The 23,408-nt window shown below is 34.4% G+C and overlaps 3 protein-coding genes and 1 long non-coding RNA gene across 9 annotated transcripts; 3 read left to right on the forward strand and 1 right to left on the reverse strand.

The window, feature by feature from the left end:
- The first annotated feature begins 316 nt into the window (after window positions 1-316).
- On the forward strand, window positions 317-6,743 carry LOC18596775 (auxin response factor 3). 5 transcript variants are annotated; one of them, XM_007025458.3, is made up of 11 exons: window positions 317-1,229; window positions 1,724-1,780; window positions 2,100-2,282; window positions 2,421-2,505; window positions 2,647-2,737; window positions 2,808-2,972; window positions 3,702-3,824; window positions 3,950-4,025; window positions 4,725-4,884; window positions 4,964-5,904; window positions 6,463-6,743. In XM_007025458.3, exons 1-11 carry the CDS (start codon window positions 912-914, stop codon window positions 6,499-6,501), a joined length of 2,238 nt encoding a protein of 745 aa, XP_007025520.3. In that variant the 5' UTR covers window positions 317-911; the 3' UTR covers window positions 6,502-6,743. The 5 variants fall into 5 exon arrangements, with proteins under 5 accessions (XP_007025520.3, XP_088663908.1, XP_017978888.2 ...); XM_088807782.1 differs by having other exon boundaries at window positions 3,705-3,824; XM_018123399.2 differs by lacking the exon at window positions 6,463-6,743 and having other exon boundaries at window positions 4,964-6,132.
- Window positions 4,638-8,028, reverse strand: LOC108662603 (uncharacterized). 2 transcript variants are annotated; one of them, XR_001928524.2, is made up of 2 exons: window positions 7,128-8,028; window positions 4,638-6,985 (listed from the first exon to the last, which is right to left on the reverse strand). It is a non-coding gene; the product is annotated as an uncharacterized LOC108662603 (long non-coding RNA). The 2 variants fall into 2 exon arrangements; XR_016027242.1 differs by having other exon boundaries at window positions 7,085-8,028.
- A 706-nt stretch (window positions 8,029-8,734) lies between these two features.
- LOC18596776 (MLO-like protein 6) lies at window positions 8,735-14,092 on the forward strand. Its single transcript, XM_018123401.2, has 14 exons — window positions 8,735-8,986; window positions 9,105-9,162; window positions 9,252-9,403; window positions 10,627-10,743; window positions 11,070-11,130; window positions 12,157-12,245; window positions 12,347-12,421; window positions 12,525-12,613; window positions 12,713-12,762; window positions 12,844-12,884; window positions 12,978-13,151; window positions 13,272-13,307; window positions 13,381-13,509; window positions 13,592-14,092. Exons 1-14 carry the CDS (start codon window positions 8,852-8,854, stop codon window positions 13,943-13,945), a joined length of 1,560 nt encoding a protein of 519 aa, XP_017978890.2. The 5' UTR covers window positions 8,735-8,851; the 3' UTR covers window positions 13,946-14,092.
- A 4,285-nt stretch (window positions 14,093-18,377) lies between these two features.
- On the forward strand, window positions 18,378-19,152 carry GRX480 (Thioredoxin superfamily protein). Its single transcript, XM_007025463.3, has one exon. The coding sequence runs from the start codon at window positions 18,460-18,462 to the stop codon at window positions 18,904-18,906; it is 447 nt and encodes a 148-aa protein (XP_007025525.2). The 5' UTR covers window positions 18,378-18,459; the 3' UTR covers window positions 18,907-19,152.
- The last annotated feature ends 4,256 nt before the right edge of the window (window positions 19,153-23,408 follow it).

Here is a 23,408-nt window from a genome sequence, read left to right on the forward strand (position 1 = left end):
ATCCCTGGTTTTTTATTTTTGGGTCCTAAAAAGGTAAAATGTCAAATGGCATGAAAGTAACAGAAGGTTTGAGGCTGTAATATTCAAGAAATGATGTTAATAATAATTCTGATAATAAAAGGGCAGTTTAGTGGGGAGGGACATGAGTGAGATTTGGGTAAGTAGAAGGGGACAGAATAGACATCCGCCCGGAAATACAGGGAGCCGTACAGCAACCCTCAGCTTCACTTTTCTTTTCTCTTTTTTTTTTGGGCTTTCCAAATCAGTTGGTTTTTTTTTATTTTATTATATAAAAATAGTAGAATTTAACTAACAAACACCTCATAAAAAAGTGAAACCCCACATAAAAGCTCTCTTAGTTCTCATTACTATCTCTCTCTCTCTCTCTCATTCTGCCACACATCACTCCCAGCAGTCGCAGCACTGCAGCAGCAGCAGCAGTAGCAGCACTGCTGCTGCTCAGCTTGCAGTCAAGAAAATCAATAAAAAAAAAACCCATCCAAAACACATTCTTTGTTATTCCCACAACCCCACCCACAAAAAAAAAAACTAATTTATAAATATATTTATACTTTATTTTTTTAATAGTAATTTTAATTCCAATTAATTAAAGCTCTTAAAAGCTTGATTTGATATCTAAAATAAAGACTAAAACCCCATCACCCTCTTAAAAATATTGTTTTGCTTTTTTTTTTGGGTTTCTTTTCGAGGGTCTTGACTCAAACTTCTCCTTTTGGCAATGCCAAAGTTGCACTTCCTCTTTTCCTTGAAAAACCATCGTCTAAAAATGCAGTCATGAAATACCCTCTTCTTCATATCTCAACTCTTCTCGACAAAAAGACCAAAACTTTTCCTCAGCTACTCAAAAAATCCATTTCTCTCTAAGCTTCTTTTTTTTTTTCGACTACCCAATGGGGGGATTAATCGATCTGAACACAACGGAAGACGATGAAACGCCGTCATCTGGTTCTTTATCTCCATCTTCGTCCTCAACTTCCGTGTTAAGTGCTTCTGGGATAAGTGCACCTGGTTCCGCTTCCAGTTCTTCAGTTTGTTTAGAGCTTTGGCATGCTTGTGCTGGACCACTTATATCTTTGCCGAAGAGAGGAAGTGTAGTGGTGTACTTCCCTCAGGGCCACTTGGAACAAGTTTCCGATTTTTCCGGCGTTGCTGCAGCTTATGATCTCCCTCCCCACGTGTTTTGTCGGGTTGTTGATGTCAAACTACATGTAAGCAATCCATACATGTTTTATAAACGGTCGCTTTATCTTGTGTTTTCTATATATTGTCTTTGTCTAATGAGCGTTTTCTTGAGGTTTTGGGTTATGGGAAAATTTGATATTTTTTTGGTTAAAGGGAAGAGCTTTGAAGTTTGGAGAATCTTCTGCAGAAAATGAAATTATGGTTTTGGTTTTATGGGTTTGAACTCTTTAATTTTCTTTGGTTTTTGGGTTTTGCATCTGGGTTTGATTTAGTTTTCAAGAGAATTGGGCTTGATATAAAGCTAATTCTATGAGGTAAATGTGACAGGCCGTCTTAAGTTGATTTAAAGTTTTAAATTTTTTATCATGGGAATTTAGGTGTTTGAAGTATTCGAAAGTTGCCGTATTTTTTCTGTATTTGTTTTCCCAACAAGGCCTAGGGGTTCAAGGAGAGTGCTTAATCTGTTTCTTTTTTTTTTTCTAATGTGAATTTGCTATGAAATGTGTGTTTCTGTTGGCAGGCAGAGGCTGCAACAGACGAGGTTTACGCTCAAGTTTCACTGGTTCCTGAAAGTGAGGTGGGCTTTATTCTAGTTTCTTGTTTTGTTTGGTTAATGGTTGCTTATAAAAATAGGAACTTTAACATAAATATAATCAGTATGAACAAAGTTGCTTTAGCTAGGTGTTTCATTTTCTGTAAACGGAAAGAGAAAGGACAATGACATCATTCTGAATTAGAAATCGTTGTCCAATGACAAACTGAACTTCATTCTTAATTTTGGTGTGTCATTTTATTGGTTAGTGTATTTGTTTCTTTTCGTCTCATTTTCATGGTGCTTTCTCCTGGTAAGCTCCAAAATTTTGAGCGTGATCTTGCCTAAATTATGCTGTGTGCAGCAAACTGAGCAGAAGTTGCGGGAAGGGAAGATAGAAGCCGGTGGTGAAGAGGAGGATGTCGAAGCAGATATCAAGTCAACGACGCCCCACATGTTCTGCAAGACCCTTACGGCTTCTGATACCAGTACACATGGAGGCTTCTCTGTTCCGCGTCGAGCTGCTGAGGACTGCTTCCCGCCCTTGGTAATTCTCTTGCACTTTTCTCCTCTTATCATTTTAAAATTTTTTTGTTCATTACTATGTATCTTTACAACAATTAATTATGTTTTGGTATAGCACTCTTCTGTTTAGTTGTTGAGCTTAAGTAGATTGGTATTGTAGGATTATAATCAGCAGAGGCCCTCACAAGAGCTTGTTGCAAAAGACCTTCATGGCTTGGAATGGAGGTTTCGACACATTTATAGGGGTATGACTAAATAGTGATGTATTTTAATGTAACATTTTGCTAATGATGGATTTCCTCTCATAGAACAAAGGCCTGTGGATCGGAGCCTTGATTAACTGTGCATTTCTCTACTTGCTGCTAAAATATTTTTGGTTTGACTAGGGCAACCTCGGAGACATTTGCTCACTACTGGATGGAGTGCTTTTGTAAACAAGAAGAAGCTTGTCTCTGGAGATGCTGTGCTCTTTCTTAGGTTATAAATTTCCCTGTTTGTGAAGTTTTAATTAATATTTTGCAGGGATCTTATTTAGTGTCCATAGCAGGGGTGAGGATGGAGAACTAAGGCTGGGTATTCGAAGAGCTGCTCAAATTAAAAATGGCACATCTTTTCCATCTTTGTGCAGCCAGCAGTTGAACCGCAGCAATTTTGCAGATGTAGTCCATGCTATATCTATGAAAAGTGTTTTTAGCATTTACTACAATCCAAGGTATATTGCTTCTTCATTCAGAATATTTGACAAACAATGTGATGCAGTATTATGTTTTCTGAGGATGCAATTTGGAGCTTTATGAGTGTACTTATAGATTTTTTATGAACGCTGTGCTTTGGGGTGTGGGGGCTGAAAAATTTAAATGAAAAGAATATACATGTAGTGGTGAATTGAGTCCTTATGGTGCAGCTCCAACTGTATCTGGTTATGTCTATGTTGATATGCTTCTAAAATCTAGGTTTGAAGTCATTAATGTGGGGCTGGCATTTTTCGCTTGTTTCCTCTATTTTCTGTTCACTTAAAGCCTGTATCAACTGTGCCTTATTCAGACATCCTTTAGTATCCCAGATTAATTTAAAACGAAAGAAGCTTGTAAAAATTATCTTTAGGTTTTGATATATGGAGTCGTGTACAAACCATTACTAACAAATCTTCATAAGATTGTCCTTTAGTCCTTACTATCATCATCGATTTCAAACAAAGGGTTTAGTGTTTCTTGTCTTACCCAGAAAAAAGGTTGATTTATCCTGTGCCCCATGTATCATTGGATAGTTAATTGTTGATGATGCATTTGTGCTTACTTTTAACCTTTGTGTTTATTATATTTCATATATTCTACTTGTTCTTGTGCTTTCTTGTTGTCCAGTAGTCAAATGTTTTCTTCGCATTGCTTTTTAGACACTTTCTTTATGTGATCTAAAACGAAATTTTTTGGTTGATGTGTAGCAGAGCCAGTTCATCAGAGTTCATAATACCAGTGCATAAATTCTGGAAGAGTCTTGATCATTCTTTTGCTGTTGGAATGAGGTTCAAAATGCGTTTTGAAACTGAAGATGCAGCAGAACGAAGGTGTGACCTGATTCAACCTGCAACTCGTCCATTAAACTAAATTATTTTTAGTCTATAGAGGGGTGGAAAGACCTACTGTACCATGCTATCAAGGTCTTTATTGAATTTTTCTTTTTCTTTTGCAGATACACAGGACTCGTAACCGGAATCAGTGATATGGATCCTGTTAGATGGCCTGGTTCAAAATGGAGATGCCTGCTGGTATGATCACAGAGCTTGCTTATATATAATAAGTTTTGTTTTACAAGTTTATAACTGAGGTATGTCTTTCAGTTATCAACTTGTGATATTGTCGTAGTTTCAAGGGTTAGGCTGAAGGTTATTACTAGAAAATGGCGTGTGTTTACCCTTTACAATAGTAATAACTAAGGTAATTCTCATAATTATTACTGTTGGTTCTTGGCAATAACTTGTTTTGTTAAATTATTTGAATAGAATATGGCTTCTTGCTTGAAATTTTAAGTAGACACTGATTGTATACTAGTGTTAGAAGTGATTTGAATATTTTGTCAAGGAATCCTGCTTGCTATCTCGCAAAATAGAACTTCTGATCAGTAAGCAATACTTACCTCTTATTAGTCTACCTTTAGGCATTAAGCAGAAAAACGTGATAAATAAGGTTCTTGCTTGGTTCGCCTTACAATTTTAAGGAAATAATTCCTGTAATCTCTGTTATTTACATGCCAATTATTAGCATATCTGGAAGATTCTTGCTCTCTGAATTTATATATTCTGTTGAGTTCTTCAACTTGTGGAGTTTCATGTGATTGTTTTCGATGCTTTCATTTAGTATTGTTGACTAGTCAGACAATGTCTTGTAACTCCCCTTTATTATTACATAATATTGATCAAAATGTTACTAGAGTTTATACAGTAGTGATCTCTGAATAATTTTTGCAGGTAAGGTGGGATGATATCGATGCTAATAGGCATAGCAGGGTTTCTCCCTGGGAAATTGAGCTGTCTGGTACAATTTCTAGTTCTAACAACTTGCTTACACCTGGTGTGAAAAGGAACAGGATTGGATTGCCTTCAGGAAAACCAGAATTTATGGTTCCTGGTAGGTTCTTCTGCACGACTTAATCTTTTTCCTGTTTCATGCAACATTATTTGACTTTAGTCCTTTATTCTTCTAACAGATGGAATTGGAGCATCTGACTTTGGGGAACCTTTGCGGTTCCAGAAGGTCTTGCAAGGTCAAGAAATCTTGGGTTTTAACACTCTTTATGATGGTGCTGATGGTCAGAATCTGCATCGGTCTGAAATAAGGCGGTGCTTTCCTGGTTCCAATGGTTCTGGTATTGTTGCAATAGGAAATGTTGGTAGAGACCCACTGGGGAATTCCGAAATTTCCTATAGAGGTGTAGGCTTTGGGGAATCTTTCCGATTCCATAAGGTCTTGCAAGGTCAAGAAATTTATGTAAGCCCTCCATATATTAGAGGTCCAACTACAAATGATACTCAAGAAAATGATGGTCTTGGAGTCCGAGATGCTGGTCAGTTTTCGGGAACAAGAAGTGGATGGTCTTCCTTGATGCAGAGCTATAATACTCATAGTCATATACGGCCATCTGCACCATCTGCACAAGTGTCTTCACCATCTTCGGTGTTAATGTTCCAGCAAGCAAGCAATCCAATTCCAAACATCAATCCTATTTATAGCGTCAATAACCAGGAAAAGGAGCAGGGAGTTGACAACCGGAGTTCTTTTCGTGCACCTGAAATGTATGGGGGAAAGTTATTGCAATCTTCAACTGGTGAATGCAGTTCCCGTGGGAGGCATCATGGAACCTTTGACTCGTTTGGCCACTCAAATGATTCTGTTCAACTTGGTGACTCACAACCTCTTGCAGCTCAACCAACATTTAGGACTAGTCAAGATATAGCTTCCTCGTGTAAAAGTAGCTGCAGACTTTTTGGATTCTCCTTGACTGAGGGAAGTCAGGATGCTAATAAGGAGGACAACATGGTGAAAGCGACCTCATCATTGGGTCCTCGAGCTTTTTTACCTTGTATTGGCGAGCAGTTTCACCCAAAGCCTCCAGCAGTGACAAACACAGTGGGAAGCAATTGTACCAAAGTAAGCAACCTCTATGCTGTCAGAGATATGCTTTTTGATATTGCATTATAGTGTAGTCATGAACTAGAGAGTGCAGTTCCACAAATAAGGAGTTTTGTAGACAGGGTTTTGGATCCCTAGAGCCTGATGAATATGTTGTGATTGGAAAGTTGAAACTTTTATTAGGGCTGCTTACTTGGGTGGAAAAAGGATGAAAAGTTTTTACAATGATAGGGGTGATTCATCATATGGTTGTTTGTGGAGATTAACTACTGAAGTTTTAATTTTCTATTATGAACAATGATACTTTGTTTTGGGACCGTTATAGTCAACCTTGGAAGTACTTATTCTAGAATGCCTTGACGATGCCTGGAGAATTTGGAGAGTAGTTGGCTTGAAAATGTCGCAATTTTGTGGTATGCAATCTGATTTGAAGTGCTTCACAGTGCATCCAAGGAATGTTTTCCATGATCATGGCCTACATCCAGGGTGTGATTGTTATTGAAAATGACTATGTTTCGAGTTTCAACCTTTTAAAATTAATCTGATATCAATAGTTGTTGACATTGTTCTTTACAGGGAATTCTGCAACGATGTCTCAAAAATTACATATACTGATGAAGATGCTTACAGAAGCAGCTGATATTGGGCAAGAAGATGCCTACAGTTACTTTAGTTGCATGTGTGTTTTGATTGGCAAGAATTTAGCATTATGACTAAAAATTGAAAAATTGTAATTACTTTAATGAATTGACTTGATTGTAATTGCCTCATGGCCATGATAAGAACACCTTGTATTAACCCTTGTGATGGTCTTCTATTCAAACCTAATGCAGTCGGCTGATATGAACACTCTGGTACTTTGAATGTTGTCATGTTTCGGGTCAATTTATCAGGTGTTCTTTTCAAACAATTCATCTTGGTTTTTCTGTTTGTACAATAGCAAGCATTTTTTCCAAGTTAGCTGAAAATGGAACTGGCAAATACCCTGTCAAATGACCCTTTTAGGGGTGAAAATTAAAGTGGAATCGGGTTGGACATGGTAAAAAACTCGTGAAACTGTCACCCACCTTGATTTGACTTGATCCTTATCCTTCTACCCCTAGACATGAATGATTAATGAACAAACCTCAGAATCAACAAAACAGGAATGTAAAAATCTATTAAGTAACATGTATTTGAAGATAAAACAGAAGGATACCCAAAACATTAAATGCAGAACAAGTTGATCTCTTGCGGTTTACCTGGATCAAAATCCTCTAGCACCGTCCCGGTTCTAGCACTGCCCCCACTTCTGGAAGAATAGTGAAATATAAACGTGGCCTGGTTTAAATTATAAGATGTTCGCTCCGCCTGCTTAGTAGGCAAAGGTCCACAAGGAGCGCTCCCGCAGTCTTTGTATCATCGCATCCACTGCTGATTTACTGTGCTATAAAAACAACTGGTTATGCCAGTGGGGTTCTTCTGTGAAATGGTCCCTGACCCTCAGCCAAATTCTTTAATTAGTTTGACAGTGGAAATTATTCGCGGCAATCTTCCTATTAGCTGAAGTCGAGGAAAATACAAGTTGAACCTTGAACATTAAGTTTCGTATTTAAAGAATAACAGCCTCTAGTAGTCTAAAGCAAACACGTATATGTAGTGGTACTGTTTTGTCAATCTAATGCAAAAATAGGACCAGAACATTCTGTTGAAAATTACAGCATCCGAGTAGAGCAATTGTCTGGTCCCCTAGCTAGAAATTGTCCACAAGGTTCCACCAAGTTTCATCCTATTGTAACCTCAAAGTTTATGGCCTGCGTGATTGGGACACAATGGGGCTCATGATATAACTCTAGACTAAAATAATTTAACCAACATATTGAATAATAGGGATGTAATTAAAAATTCTGACAGTTTCCTGGACGAAAAATTTTGACCTCGTAGACAGCAACTGATGTTGTTTTGTCGTCAATCATCACACACATATTTTTTAGAAGGGTCGTTTTGTGGAACTCCTCCTGGCAGCTAACAATCGCACTGAAAACAGGTTTCGAATTGGGGAGGGTAAGCTCTAGAGCGACAGGAACCAGCTTGCTTAGACTTGGTGTAGACAGTCAGATCGTTCCCTTTGTTTCATACTTGTTGATGCATTAAAACCAAGAGTATTTTAATGGATGGAACCGTGTTGCTTAGCATCCCGAAAACAGAGAACAACGTGTGAAATCAAGATATCTCTGGGATTTTGGGTGAGAGGCCTGGGAACGCGGACGGTTGGACCCCACAGGCTCCCGCACACCGGTACCGCCTGTCGCTTTCCACGCGTGAAACGCTAACCATAGATTTACAGAATCTTTAATTTAGAATCTCTTTTTCCACGCTATGGGACCTCGGCTTAGACTATGAACTGCAGAATGCAAATGTCGAAGAGGAAGTTATGCCATAATTAAAAATGGTTTCACTTCATATCAATTTAATGGTATCATAAGTATTTGTGAGGCTTTTCATCATTAAGGTAACCAAAATGAGGAGGAAAATAGAAAAACAAACGAGCACAAGCCATTTGCTAGCTATGATTTTGGCCGGCTTTGTTGATTCGTGAGTGGTGCCTGTTAAATTTTTTATTTCAACATAGAAATAGATGGTCAAGGAGGGGGAAAAAGGACTGAAGAATCTTGAAAGGTCAACGTAAGCAACCAAAACTAGAATTCATTCACCACATAGGCAAGTAATATCCTGTGGTGTGCTGAGAGTTGGGATTGATTCAACTTTTACTCTGTCGTGTCTTTTTGTGCACGAAAACGTAATGGATTCCGTAAGAGAACACGGTGGGGGGTCGAGCCCTGGGCCGCAGTATATGTTGACTATATAAGCAGCCAGCCTTGTTGCTTGTATATGTATCTGAAGTTATCCCCCCACTTGCAATATTTCCAGAAAATAGCAACAAAACCCTGGTGGTTCAGAGAGCAAAAGGAAAAGAAAAAGAGAGATGGCAGGAGAAGAGGCGACAACAAGCTCTGGAACAACACTCGAAAGAACTCCAACGTGGGCTGTGGCTACTGTTGTCTTCGTCTTGATTTTGATCTCCATTTTTATTGAACATATGCTCCATCTTCTGGCTAAGGTATTCAGATAGTAGGGCAGCTTTTACCATGCAAAACTGAACCATTTTCCCATCATGGTTTTCATATTTACCTCTCCTTTTGTTCTGATTTTCATGCTCTTCTTTGATAAATTTTCAGTATTTCAATAAGAAAAGGAGGAAATCTCTTATTCAGGCTCTTGACAAGATCAAATCCGGTTAGAATCCAAGCTAAACGAAACATTTCTCTTTATGTTTCTTCCTTTCCAGTATTTGCTAATTAATGAACTTGACATTCTTACTCTAGAACTGATGCTGCTGGGGTTCATATCATTGTTGTTAACTGTGGCTGAAAAGCAAATTGCAAATATTTGCATCCCAAAGAACGTAGGTGAAAGTTTTCTCCCCTGCGGTGATTATTCAAATGATAGCGAGGAAGAAGCCAAATGCGAAGAGCAGGTATGTGTTCAAATGTTAATCACATTCCTCATTCATATATGCTTTTAGAGTAAATTTTTATAGGGAGGAAATTATGGGAAATAATTTTTTTTTATATTTTAAAAATAATTAATAAAATAAATTTAATTAATTTTAGTTATATTTAATCATTATTTGATAAAAATACTTTTAAAATTATTTCAAATAAATTAAATCATTCGTCATAATTTTTTTTATTTGTGCTTCTGATTTTTTTGAACTCTCTAATTTTATCGATTTCTCTCTTCAACATTCGTCTGCTACGCTTTTTATTTCTCTCTCTTGTGTTTTTAGATTTTTTTTTTCTTGTGCTTTCAAAACATCAAGCAATGATTTTGATGTACTTGAGTGAGTGACTATTTGAAAAATTTGATTTTTAGGTATTTTAGATAAAACTAAAACAATAGAAATGATTTTAGATGTTTGAAATAGCTTTTAATTGAATCAATTCAGGACTTAGACACTAATAAATTCAAAAATTTGAAATTTATAAATTTAGGTTTTTAAAAGAAATTTTTTTTTAGTCAAAATAGGTATTTTAGATAAGAAAATTTGTGTTTTGATTTATAAAAATATGTTGAAACACTTTAATCGGTGTAAAATTGTCCAAAAAATAAAAAGAAATGAAGAGAGTTGAGAGGATTTGAAGTTTTGGTTCGTAAGTAACAATAACATTTTAGGTATTAAAGTATAACAAATTATTTTTAAATATAGTTTGTAACAACAATATTTTTTTTTAAAATGACGTATAACATGTTTTTGTACATGACATGTAACAATAATATTTTTTTTCAATATGACGTGTAATAATTTAACCATGATGTGTAACATGTTTTTGTATATGACGTGTAACAACAGTATTTTTTTTCAACATGACGTGTAACAACCTAATCATGACGTATTACATGTTTTTGTACATGACATGTAATAGCCTAATCATGGTATATAACATGTTTTTGTACATGACGTGTAATAATAGTATTTTTTTTTAACACGACGTGTAATAATTTAACCATGATATATTACATATTTTTGTACATGACGTGTAACAACTTAACTATAACGTATCATATGTTTTTATATATAATGTGTAATTTTATTAAATTTTTTTTATGTAATTTGAATAAAAATAATTAAAATTATAAAAAAAATTATTTTTAAAAATATTCTTAAATTAAATTGCAAGTAATCTTATTTTTGACCAGGGAAAGGTCTCATTGTTGTCAAGACAAGGTGTGAGGGAACTTCAATACCTAATCTTTGTGCTGGCTTTCTTCCATTGTTTGTCATCCGTCCTCACGTTCAGTCTTGGCATGGCCAAGGTAATTTCTTTTTGCTGTTATCCTCTAGCAATTTTTTATGTACAAATGTCAAATCCCACTGTTTGAAGAAAAAAAATAATTCAGTTCTGGTTTGATCTTTTGATGCCTTTCAACCTCTATTATGTTGTGCCAGCAATGGGGGTGTAGCTGTTCAAATTTGACTTTTGTAGCACTACTAATCAACTTTTACATCAGATCAGCCGCTAAATGGCAAGGGAAATTGAAGAGGAAGTTGCACGGAATGTGAACTTTCTCTCAGTTCAAGAGAGAGCTGAGTGGGAAAGTGCTACTTGTGTTTGACATTATTGGTTCTCTCTTTTTGGCAGATGAGGAGGTGGGAATCTTGGGAGGCAGAAACAAGAACATTAGAGTATCAATTCTCAAATGGTAAGCATTTTGGGGTCTGGGAATATCTTTTCCTCACTGAATTATTAAGTCTTTGTAGGCCCAGTACCTAATAACTTGTCCGAATGTCAGTATGGAGTAATCAATTCATCTAATCACCCGCAGGCAAATTCTGAATTTTCCATATAATTCAACTTCACTGTTAATAGCAGGTAGAAGTACAGAATAGGTTCCCCATTTTGGATAAGTGATATATAGGAAATTGTGCTGGTAAACCACATCGGTACCATTCCTCTAATTCTACAGGGAAGACTGTGCATGCTAGGTCATTTATGGCGTCTGATTTACTTTCTTCTTTTTATTTTTTTTTTGAAATGCAGTAAGTTTCATTAAATCAGAGGGCATGGACAGCCCTTAAATACAAAAACATGGCCCTTAGACACAAAAACATGGCCCTTAGACACAAAAAAAGCTCAGGCCTTCCCAGAAAATCAGTAAGACACTATTGCCAATTCCAAAAATCAAGCACCACAAAAATCAAGGTGCCAAACCCATCAAGGACCCAAAAACTCAGAAACAAAAACTCTTTTCCACCATTCAGCTCTACACCTATTTGCAATGAGCCAAAAGCACTTAACCTATCATTTACAGCAACCATAAACCCGAGACCTATTTCTTGAAACCAACACTATCCCTAAACATCAAGGATCCTTCTACAACTAAACAACAGATATCGTCCCACCAAACAACCACTCACACCCTCTTCCCAGCAATTAAAAAACACAGCAATCCAGCGGGCCCTGTCTCACTAACTCACATCATCAACCCAGCATCCATCCAGAAAGCCAACCCCAACAGAAACAAGGACTTTAACACCAAGCACTTACAGGAAAACACGCAAAGAATCTGACTGCCGATCAACTCCTTTTGCTAGTGCATCTACTTTCTTCTTACATGACAATGGCAATAATTTAATACCTCTGCAGCCAGTAATGTGCTAACAATTCCGGACATCCTGTGAACTAATTGCTTTTTCTGATCACAATCTCACTTTCCTCCATTAAATAGATCCACGGAGGTTCCAACTTATCCATCAAACATCATTTGCAAGGCGACATCTGAGATTTTGGAGTGAACACAGGTTTCTTCGTTGGCCGGTCAGTATTGGTGCAATGACACTATCATCCCCAACAAATAGCCTACCACGAATTTAGAGTATTGGACTGATAGACATGTTGTGTTTTGACATCTTGTGCAGGCATGTTTTCTTCGACAGTTCTATGCATCTGTCTCCAAGGTGGACTACTTCACGCTTAGACATGGGTTCATCACGGTAATGTTAATAAGCCCATCCCTTGTCGAATTAAATAGCACTTAATTACTTCACTTGGGATGAAATTTTTTTTCTAATTCCTGCTTGCCTTCTGAATTTTCAGGCTCATTTTGCAGAGGGAAGCAACTTTGACTTCCAAAAATACATAAAAAGAGCATTGGAAAAGGACTTTGGAGTGGTTGTGGAAATAAGGTTGGTTTTTTATATGAAATCTTGATGTTTCCCTCCATATTAAACCCAATAGAATAAAGTTAATAACAATATTTCACCACTGGTCTTTCATGTTTCCAGCCTCTGGATATGGATCTTCTCAATGTTCTTCATATTCTTCAATGCACATGGTAATTAACTCAAAGAAAATTTATGCAATTTTATGGCTAAGCCTGGTCATGCTAAAACATTTCATTTATTGTAATCTGCAGGTTTTTATAATTATCTCTGGCTCCCTTTTATTCCACTATTGGTAAGTAAAAAGGAATTCATCTAGCCCAAAGAAAGAACATAGCTATATACCAAGAGACTAAGAACAATTACTTAAACAAACTTTGTTTAACAGATGTTGTTGCTGGTGGGAACACAACTGCAAGGCATCATAACTAAGATGTGTCTGGATAGCCATGAGAAATCTCAGGTTGTGAGAGGAACCTTTCTTGTTAGGCCTAGTGATCATTTCTTCTGGTTTGGCTGGCCCAAATTGCTTCTCCACATCATGCACTTCATCCTGTTTCAGGTCAACCCTTTAATCTTTAATTCCCTCCATTCTTCCCTTTTGATTGTTTCCCAAATTTAATAAAAATTAAATTCTCATATGCCAAAATCTAAATCGAAGAACATGTTGGACTTTTCGCAGAACTCCTTTCAACTAGCATTCTTCACATGGACTTGGGTAAGCATACGGCTCATTCTCTCTTTGTTTCTTCCATCGAAGATTGTTTCTAAACTTGATTCAAAAAGTGCAGTACAAATTTGGGTTCAGATCATGCTTCCACAGAAAGACTGAAGACATTGTCATAAGAGTAGCAATGGGAGTTTTGGTTCAAATCCTTTGCGGCTATGTAACCCTGCCTCTGTATGCTTTGGTCACACAGGTAAAACTCAGGTTGAAACACTCGTGCTATAAGGAAATCCGCTGGAGAAAGTCTCATTGTAATGTTTCGTTTTTGTTAACAGATGGGGACATCGATGAAGAAAGCTGTCTTTCCAGAAACTGTCGTGGAAGGTCTAAACAGATGGCGAGCCAATGCTAGGAAAAACGTTGCGGTCAGAAATAACACCTCGCCGTGGCCTTCACTCGAGACCTCGCCTTCCTTTGGGACTTCACCTTCTTTCAGCCCGGACGCGTCTTATTCTGTAAAATATGAGCAGCCAATATCGAATTCTGATCAGTACCTTCCGGTTGAGATACAAGAGATACAAGATGAAGGAAAGGAAAGCATAAGCAGAGAAACAGAGGAGCATCAAAAGGGAGCTTCCTTCGGTGGTTTTGATGTGAGAAATGTAAATAATGAAAAGCATGATTATTAATCGGCCATTGTTGATGTACAGTTGTTAGAGTAATTTCTTTGTAGTATGATCATATTGATGGAGGAGCCAAGGAAACAGTATGAGGGTTTTCTTCTAATTAATGTTCAATTTCATTTTTTTTCCTAATTAAGAGGTTTTGAGGCTTAATTTTTTTTTGACATGCAACTATGCATGTTTTGGAAACATTTACATATGTATCAACACTTCATTTGATTAAACATATTCTTATTTTTTTTGTAAAAAAAAAAATTATTCTGGAGTGTCATCTAAGTGTAAATCTATCAAAATAAGTGAGAGTTTATTTGGTTATTAGCAAAGAGAGGCCTGCAATAATGCAGATTTGACCTGATTTAAAGTTTAGAGTTAGAATCTCTTTCTTTTTTTTCTTAAATTTTCTGAAAACAAAGAGATAGAAGAAAAGAGAATATACAGTGTTCTACTTTGGAACATAATTATCCAACCAAAATAGTTACTTTTCCAAAGACAATAGCCAATTTGGAATTATTATGATTGTTTAATTATCTTGATATCTCCAAAATATACGTGCGATGTTTATGTTTACAATGTACAATGTTTTTAAAATATAACCATGTAAGCACATTTGACCATTATAATTTTCTTTAAATAATAGAAAATTACATCATATTTATTTTATATATATATATATGTATGTACTTATCCGTGAAATATGTAAAACATAATGATAGAAGACGTGAGATTTGATATGAGCCCCTAAAAGCAAATTGTGGTTCAAGCCACGCCGCTATATATAACATATGTTTTGCATTTATATTGATTTTCAACTAAAAATTAATGGGAAGTGAGCTTAGGTAAACAAGGTTGTCAACAGGCATCATGTTTCAAGCCGGGCTCGGATATCAAAAACTTTTTCTTCTTTGTTGTTAAAGCCTGGCATGCCGAGCCCAGTGATGGCGCCAGTTCATGGCCGAATTCACTGGACCATTCCTTTCTCCGCACAAAAGAAATGCCATTTTTAAGTTGTATGCCATTTGTATGAAAAGCTTCCGACCAAAGATTAGATGCTGCAAACCGAAATTGAAGACATCTTGGGTTCAAGTGAAGTGTTTCGCTATCAACGTGCTAAGCCCATTCATTGTTTTCATACATGCTCTTCGGCCGAGGGAGGCCCAAGCACGTGCTTTATTGACCCTAATCACGACATGTCAACCGTATTAACAGTAGAAATGTCTGCGCTACTCCCGGTTTGTCAAAACGGAAGCTTTCAAGTTTGAACCTAACAAACACGTAACAAATCACGATGCTACAACAACGACAACAACGTAAGAAAGCCGCAGCGGTTCGGTAAAACATTTTTCTCTGCTGTTCACACTCTGCCGTGGGTTTTTTTTTCTCTTTATTAATCATGTGGTCTGCTTTGAACGCTTGACAATATTGCTTTTGTTGAAATTTTAGATGCTGAAGCTTCTAACCTTGATGTGTGATGTTTTTTCATTTGGTAAGAAATGACCAGTTCGTCGCTGGGTTCCATGAAGAGTGGACCGACCGACCTAACCCTCTTTTTTCAAAGTAAACACCTTCCCTATGTTGGAATTTCTCTCTTCTGTCTCCCTTTATGTTAGAGTTTAAATATAATAATATTAATTAATTAGGTTATTTTTGTTAATCAAAACTTTTAAGATTTTTTTTTAATTGAAAGAAAAGATATTCGAATTTTACTCTTTAAATAAAAAAATCATGTATCAATCAATAAATCAAATATTCAAATATAAAAAATTTTATGTGATTGTTATTTTGTATGACAATATTTTAATTCATTTTGTTTATATTTGTTTCACTAATAATCAAATCGTAAACGTCTTTACTAAAATACTTCTTCTTAGAGTTTTCATGATGCTGTTTTCAAATTCAAAGTTGGTTGTTTCACTACCATCTTGAGTTTGAGAAGCACCTAGATTATCCTTGATTTCTTTAATGGGATTCTTTGTTGACTTAATTTCATTATTTGTTCATAGTGTAAATAGCCCAAATTAAGAACTAAGTTGGGAACAATTTTATGTATAAACACCCCAACTTTTTGTATAGTTCTAGCATCACAGAAATACAAAATTATTAAAATCTACTTTATATTTTAACTATTCATATAGTACTTTTAGCAAGACTAAAAACAGGATTTCTTTAGAGACAAAACAACCAACCAAGATTATTAAATAAAAAGCACATAGTCAAAGATTTATGCTTGCAATTTGAGGAATATTACATTAATAAGCAGGTAGCAGCCATAAAATCTTTCCAAAGTTGCCCACTAATAATAGCTGAATGTTTGAATCATGACTTCTTAAAATTTTTTATTTTTTTCTCTTAATATTCAAATAAGTCTTTAAATTATTTTAAAAAATTTCAATAAGTTCTTATTCTTTTATTACATTCAATTAAATCCGTATACTTTTATTTTAAGTTAAATAAATTTTTATTATTAATGATTGATTAATTATTATTAATCAAAATACTAATTGTTATTGCATATCCAAATGGTATTGACACAAGATTGACGTGAAAAGTAAAAAATATCACATAATTATATTTTTATATCAAATTATTATGTCACGTTATCATCAATTATAATATATCAATATATCATTTATTATTAATATGTCAAATGGTATTTGATTAAATCAATCATCACTCAAAAGAGTTTATTTAATTTAAAATAAAAATAAAAAATTTTATTTCTTTCAAAATAAAAATATAACGATTTGATTGAACGAAATAAAAATATAAAAATTTGATTGAATTTTTTTAAATAATATAAAAAAATTGTAGATATTATATTTTTTTAATAATTAATAAAAAAATATTAAAATAAATATTTCATTCAATAATTTTACTCGTTTAAAATCGAGAAGTCGTAAAATATCTCTGCAAATTCTAAATGATTTACATCATAGAATAAATCATAAAAATCGTGATTTCATGAATCAAGCCGGTTGAAAATGATCGGTCATATATTTTTTTTCCATTTCTAGTTCTAGCCACGTGATTAACAATTTAAGCACTATAAATCTGAAAACAGAAATCCTTGATTGTTTTCCATTTTCAAGTTTTAGACTTTACCGTGGAGAAGAGGTGGGCGTCACCATACCAAAAAATAAAAATTCTTCGACTCAAATCGATGATTTCAAAAACGTGGGAATAAATAAACGTCCACGTCAGACAGGCTACCCCTCTGCGTCTGGGTCCCACTCTTCGTTATCTCAAGTCATCAATCGTCATCAGAGAGGAGAGAGAAACACAAGGTATAACACGTGGGGTGCAAATGACAGGTTCTGATTAATGCAAAGAAAGAGCCACGGTGGATTTTCCAGCGTTATCCAGACCACGTGGCGTCCCCATGATACTAGAGCCGTACGACGCACTGCGCGTGATCTATTGCGTGATGTCATCATAAAATTTTTGTATTCTTACTGACTTGTACTGAGGCGGTAAACTGTTGCTGGTATAAAAGTACTGGTGCTAAAATAAAGGTTTAATATTTGCAAAACTTTTTTAAATTATTTTAAAAATTTATATTTTTTATTATATTTAATAATTTTTATATTTTATTTTAAATTAAATTAATATTTATAAATAATAATTAGTTAATTTTTATTTTATATTAAATAATAATATATTATAATTAATAATAATATGATATATTCTGATAACATTATAACATAAGATAATATAATAATTTTTACTTTTCACATTAATATTATGTCAACATTATATGATATAAAATAATAATAAAATTTTTATTAATAATAATTAATCAATAATTAATTATAATGATTCATTTAATTTAAAATAAAATATAAAATTTTAATGAAACATATAAGAGCTTTTACCAGAAAAAATATTCATCTAAGTTAAAACTTAAGAGTTTATTTTGGATTCGAGACTTACATTAAATTTTCAATTTTGATGAATATATAATACAGCTTGAACTTGAAGCAATCATCAAATTTCTTTAATATTGATCTAGCCGTCCAGGGCCTGATGCATTAAAATTTCCTCATCTTTCCTTGGAATGGTTCTCAGTAAAATAGCATGCGCAATATCTGCACTTTCCTAATTTGTTCACGGTACTTGCCACGCTGCGGATTGGGAACTTCGTAGGCTAATACATTGTCGTTTTGCTCAGACAAAGTTGTACAAACGTAAAAGAATTTGCGCCAATAAACTGTGATGCCCTTAGAAAAAGAGGTCTTGCTTTTTGATTTTTGCTAGACACTGCAGAGGATAAAGCAAGCGTCACGTTCAATTTGGGGACCTATAGCAGCCAATGGGAATCCGTCTACCAAGCGGTGACGCAAGCAATGTCACCCACAGTCCCCCTGACGCACTAGAGTGCGTAACTGCCGTTGACGTTAGAGTCTTCGCCCCATTCCCCCATTTATATGACGCATATTATAATCCCCCCATCTCCCTCAACATATTCAAAACCACTCTTCACAATTTGCAATCTTTTAAATCACATATATGTAACCGTATATTCCATGCAAGAAGCAATCTCTTATAAATCACACATGGCTGCCACCGCCAACGGCAGCAGCTCGCCGCTACGCAACTCTCTTGGTGGTTCCAACAGTAGTGGGGGACTTGTTGCCAATGGTACGGAAAATAGTGTAACGAAATTGGTTTTGGAGAATGCAGTGATAGTTTTTGGTAGGCAAGGTTGCTGCATGTGCCACGTTGTGAAGAGGTTGCTACTAGGGCATGGGGTGAATCCGGCGGTTTGCGAAGTCGACGAAGAGAAAGAAGAGGCCGTGCTTACCGAATTGTCGAGAATCAACGGCGAGAGAGGCGGGGAGCGCGGCGGAGTTCAGTTCCCGGCTGTTTTCGTGGGAGGGAAGTTGTTTGGTGGATTGGATAGGGTTATGTCTACACATATTTCAGGTGAATTGGTGCCTATTTTGAAAGATGCTGGGGCTTTATGGTTATGAATCTGTTTCTAGTCTTTCTTCTGTTCGCTTTCTTGTTTCTTCTTCTTTTCCTTCAGTTGGAGAAATGCCTAACTTTTGATTATGTCTTGAGGGATTGGAACATATATTAATTGAATGTTGGGAACTCGAGACAGAGAGAAGGGGTTCAGGATTTGAAGATTATACTTGGTTTTACTTTACAGCTTAGTGTAGATCATATAAATGTCTTGCCAATGAACGGAAATTGAATCCAATATTTCATGCAAATTTCATCTCTTTTGTTCAAGTTAAAAGCTTTGAATCATCAGGATATGGATATATATATTCCACACGCTAATCCTGGAATAGGAAGTCGTGCTATGTAGTCTTAACTTTCAAATGCAACTTGTTTAGTCTTTCCAGAAATTAACCAAAAACAATTCAACCACCAGACGTTTGTCAAAGTGGGCAAAATTATTGCCTAATTTTTTTGTGGATTGACCTTGTATAATATATACTGCTGCAGAAACATACGAGTCATGTTGCCTTAAATAGACTTACCACAAAGATGAATTTGTTTAATTTAAGGATGCCAGTGGGAGAAAAAGTTACATTCCTATAAATCTCCATTGAATCAATCAATGAATTTCTTTCGAATAAACTATTTTTTGGGGCTTAATTTGACAAATGATCATGTTGATGAGTGCTAAACATATGTCCTTTGGACAAAGAGGGGGATTTTTTTTTTTTAAAGGAATCAAGGATTATTTTATAACAAATTCAACTTTGTGTAGTCTCTTTTCACCTTTACTCCCTATCTGATTTCTCTCTTGGGCAATCAATTTTGTGTATTCGAGAGTAGGGCTGCATTAATATTTTTCACAGTGACAAGACTTAATCCCAACGGGTAGATTTTCCTCAGCTGGCTGATTATGGTTACAAAAGGATGGGATGGTGTGAGGATTGTTGTGCATGTGAATTGATGGGAATTATCCAGTAGGCCACATGTCATATACTAGTTGTCATGATCAAATGCTAAACAACAAAGCTGACGATGCAGCAGTGGGCGTTTTCCTTCCATATAAATGACACAATGGTAAGAATCAGTAGGCCAATATCTTTTCCTTTCTCCGATCAATTATCTCCTACACACAAAATTGACAAAGATTTTTGTATATTAAATATATTTTTTTCATAAAAAAGGTAAGAAATTTCTTTCTTTAAAGGGTACAGGGCCATCTTACGTATATATAAGATGAAAACAGCTCATTCTTCTCCACTAAGTGTGATTGGACCGTCACCATTAATTTGGTCGACATCAGTTACACGTGTTACCTTAAAACGTTGCTTCTGCAGCCTTTTGTGGTTCCCATTTAGGATTTAGGATTTAGGACCACCACCCAAAACTGGGTTATCTAGGTAGGTCTTAGAGGCATGCCTTTCCTCCCAATTAATGCCTTTATACGCTACCTTAATTTGTTATATTATCTGCATTCCATATAGGATAAACCTAATCATATCATATTAATTTCTTAGCCATCTAATTAAACTAAGTTGGCCACTACTTGAAAGCAAAATCAAGCTCTCCTTAAGTCAACTATTAACCGACAGTCATGATGACGATACTTTATAGAAACTCCCAATAATTATTAACTGTTTTACCGAAAAGTCTCCATATTCCAATAATTAGAGATGAACAAAATCAATTGAGATCAATTATTTATTTAAATTAAATATAATTTAAATCAAACGGTTTGATTAAATTGGTTTATTAAATTAATTGATTTAAAATATTTGATCTAATTAATTTTTTAATTGATTCTTGTTCTTAAAATTTTTAGATTAATTCATCTAAAAAATCAAATTAATTATATATATATATATTAATATACATAATACTTTTTTATATATTAAAAAGAATTGATAGTAAATTTAATTAATAATGTATTTAAAATATATTAAGGTATTATACGTACTTATATAAATTATAATTATAATAATTTAATATTAATTATATATTTATTTATTTGTAAATCTGTATTAATATGAAATTATAAGTTATATATTTTAAATGGTATAAGTTATATGTTAATATTATAATATATGATAGTAAATATCATACATATTAATATGTTATAATTATTATATTTTAGTAATGTTTCGTAATATAAAATGTTATAAATATATATAATTATATAAATATAGTATATATACATATATTCAATTTATACATAAGCATTACTATAATTTATAATAAACTTTATTTATATAATTATATTTAATAACTTTGTTGGTTATCACTTTTGATTTTTTAACATATTGTTTATAATTAGTTGTTATTTATACAAACTTTGATATAAAATATTATAACATATAAGTTATGTCATTAATTTCATATATATATATATAATAAAGTCATATATCATATATACATATATTTAATTTATACATAAAAATTATTATAACTTATAATAGACTTTATTTATATGATTATATAAAACATTTTAACATATAATTTGTATCATAATTTTATATATATACATAAAATAAAATAATGTTATATATATTTAATTTATACATAAACATTACTATAACTTATAATAAGCTTTCTTTATATGATTACACTTGATAAGTTTATTAGCTATCACCTTAAATTTTACAATATATTGTTTATAATTAATTATTATTTATACAAATTTTGATTTAAAACATTATAACATATAAGTTATATAATTAATTTCATATATATGTATATATAATATTATGAATGAAGTTTATAAGTTTTAATATTATAATATATAAAAAAAGTGATAAACTTTTGATCCATTGGTTCAAAACTTGACCAACTAAACTAATTTTATATTTGATCCGTTTGATTTTTTTTATATATTTGATCCGTTTTAATTAATTTTTTAAAAATAATTAATTCATTTGATTTTTAGATATAGTAGACCAAATCATTCAATCAAACCTATTTGCTCACCCCTACCAATAGTCATTTGCGTCCCTGTGATGCTCTGGGCACTGAATCAATGTCCAGTTTTAGTACCCATTTTTACATTCTTGCATCGTAAGGGTGCTTGCTCAAGTGCAATAAAAAGAGGGCCAAATCATTTTACAGGGTGAGTTGCTGTTGAGTTACTGAAGCTATGGTCCAATTCCAGAGTGTTCCTTTCGCTTTTCTGATGTCTAAATATTATCGTGGAATCTTTTATTTGGATTGTATAATCAAATCTCTTCCCCATCCCCCTCCCTCCAAAGAAAATGGCCTGTAGAGAATTTCTATTCTTTAATTTGACGCACTTCCGGCATCGCCTCTGCAGCTCTGCTTTAAATACTCTAACCAGGGCTCCCTGAACCGCTTCAGATACAAAAACTTCTAATTCTTGCATTCTGATTACTAGAGTTCACTGAGAACACACTCTGCTCGAGAACAATTGATAACATGACGGTAACAAACACTTTTCGATAAGTTTTACACTGACAGCCCTTCAAAAGAAGGTTGGAATGGGATTTAACTAAAGATACAAATGCTTGCTTAATGAAATGTGATCAATGTATCAAATCCTAGCTTGCATACATGGGTCATTTAGCCTGTGTCAGGACAAATAAGTCAGGGTTTTGCTGTTGGTAGTATCTTTCTTGATTCGCATATTTGCTTCCAAGAAAATTATTCTTGAATCTTGACTTTGGGAGTTAAGAGGCTTGCTGTTCTACATATGGAAGGATTTCTCACGAATAGCCTTAACCTGTAAGTATTCCACACGACTTTCCATTGTATTAAAAATAAGCAAGTGTATTGAACCAGGTCCCTAACAATTAATATTCGGAGCCACCTAGGAATTGATTGTTTGGCTTCTTCAGTGGCAAAAACTAAATGTTTCTTGTTGATCCGTTACGCAACTCAACCTTTGTCTCTTTCACCAGTTTTTTCCTTTACAAATGTATCAGAAATTTTGCATCTCTGCCAAATATTAAACCATGGTACTATGTATGACACAATTTATGCGTGGCGCAGGAAAGGGAAAACAAAATGGCGGCTTGTTGATGACTTGGTGTGTATAATTCTTGCAAAAACCGGCTTGATGTGATGCAAGTTGGGTTGCTTTCAAGAGTCAAATACGATGATCCCTTTGATAGTTCTTTAGTTTTCACAGCAAGAGCGTCCATCACTGGCAACATTTGAGGGGAAACAAATGCGAATGACAGGTTGATCCTTGATTAAGTTTGAAATCAACTTTAAGAAGAACCATATCTCATGCTTGCTTATTTCTCAAGTGCTTGAGTGCTTGATTATTTAAACTGAAGACATTCCACAAAGATGCCATTGTCTGATTAAATGGCATTGCTTTTGTCTTTTGTTTTACTTTCTTCGATCAATGATTTAGCAGCGAGAAGTAAATTTCAGATTCACCCGAACATAATTTTCGATAAGGCTGTTTATGTTATTGCTCATTTCTATGCAGGCAAAAGGAGCCAATGGAAAAGAGCACATGATGTCAAATGTGCAGGCCAAGAGGATTCGGATTTTTGGCTCTAAACAC

This window comes from Theobroma cacao, chromosome 6 (assembly GCF_053813885.1).
Source record: "Theobroma cacao isolate CCN51 chromosome 6, ASM5381388v1, whole genome shotgun sequence".
In the NCBI taxonomy this organism is placed as follows: Eukaryota; Viridiplantae; Streptophyta; class Magnoliopsida; order Malvales; family Malvaceae; genus Theobroma; species Theobroma cacao.

Bases quoted from the DNA above. Each gene is read 5' to 3' on its own strand.
- LOC18596775 (XM_018123399.2), top strand. From the start codon at position 912: ATGGGGGGATTAATCGATCTGAACACAACGGAAGACGATGAAACGCCG. The intron at 1,781-2,099 runs GTGGGCTTTATT...TGCTGTGTGCAG, and splicing joins CACTGGTTCCTGAAAGTGAG to CAAACTGAGCAGAAGTTGCG. The intron at 2,738-2,807 runs GTTATAAATTTC...TGTCCATAGCAG, and splicing joins GATGCTGTGCTCTTTCTTAG to GGGTGAGGATGGAGAACTAA.
- LOC18596776 (XM_018123401.2), top strand. From the start codon at position 8,852: ATGGCAGGAGAAGAGGCGACAACAAGCTCTGGAACAACACTCGAAAGA. The intron at 11,131-12,156 runs GTAAGCATTTTG...TCCATTAAATAG, and splicing joins AGAGTATCAATTCTCAAATG to ATCCACGGAGGTTCCAACTT. The intron at 12,885-12,977 runs GTAAGTAAAAAG...TTTGTTTAACAG, and splicing joins TCCCTTTTATTCCACTATTG to ATGTTGTTGCTGGTGGGAAC.
- GRX480 (XM_007025463.3), top strand. From the start codon at position 18,460: ATGCAAGAAGCAATCTCTTATAAATCACACATGGCTGCCACCGCCAAC.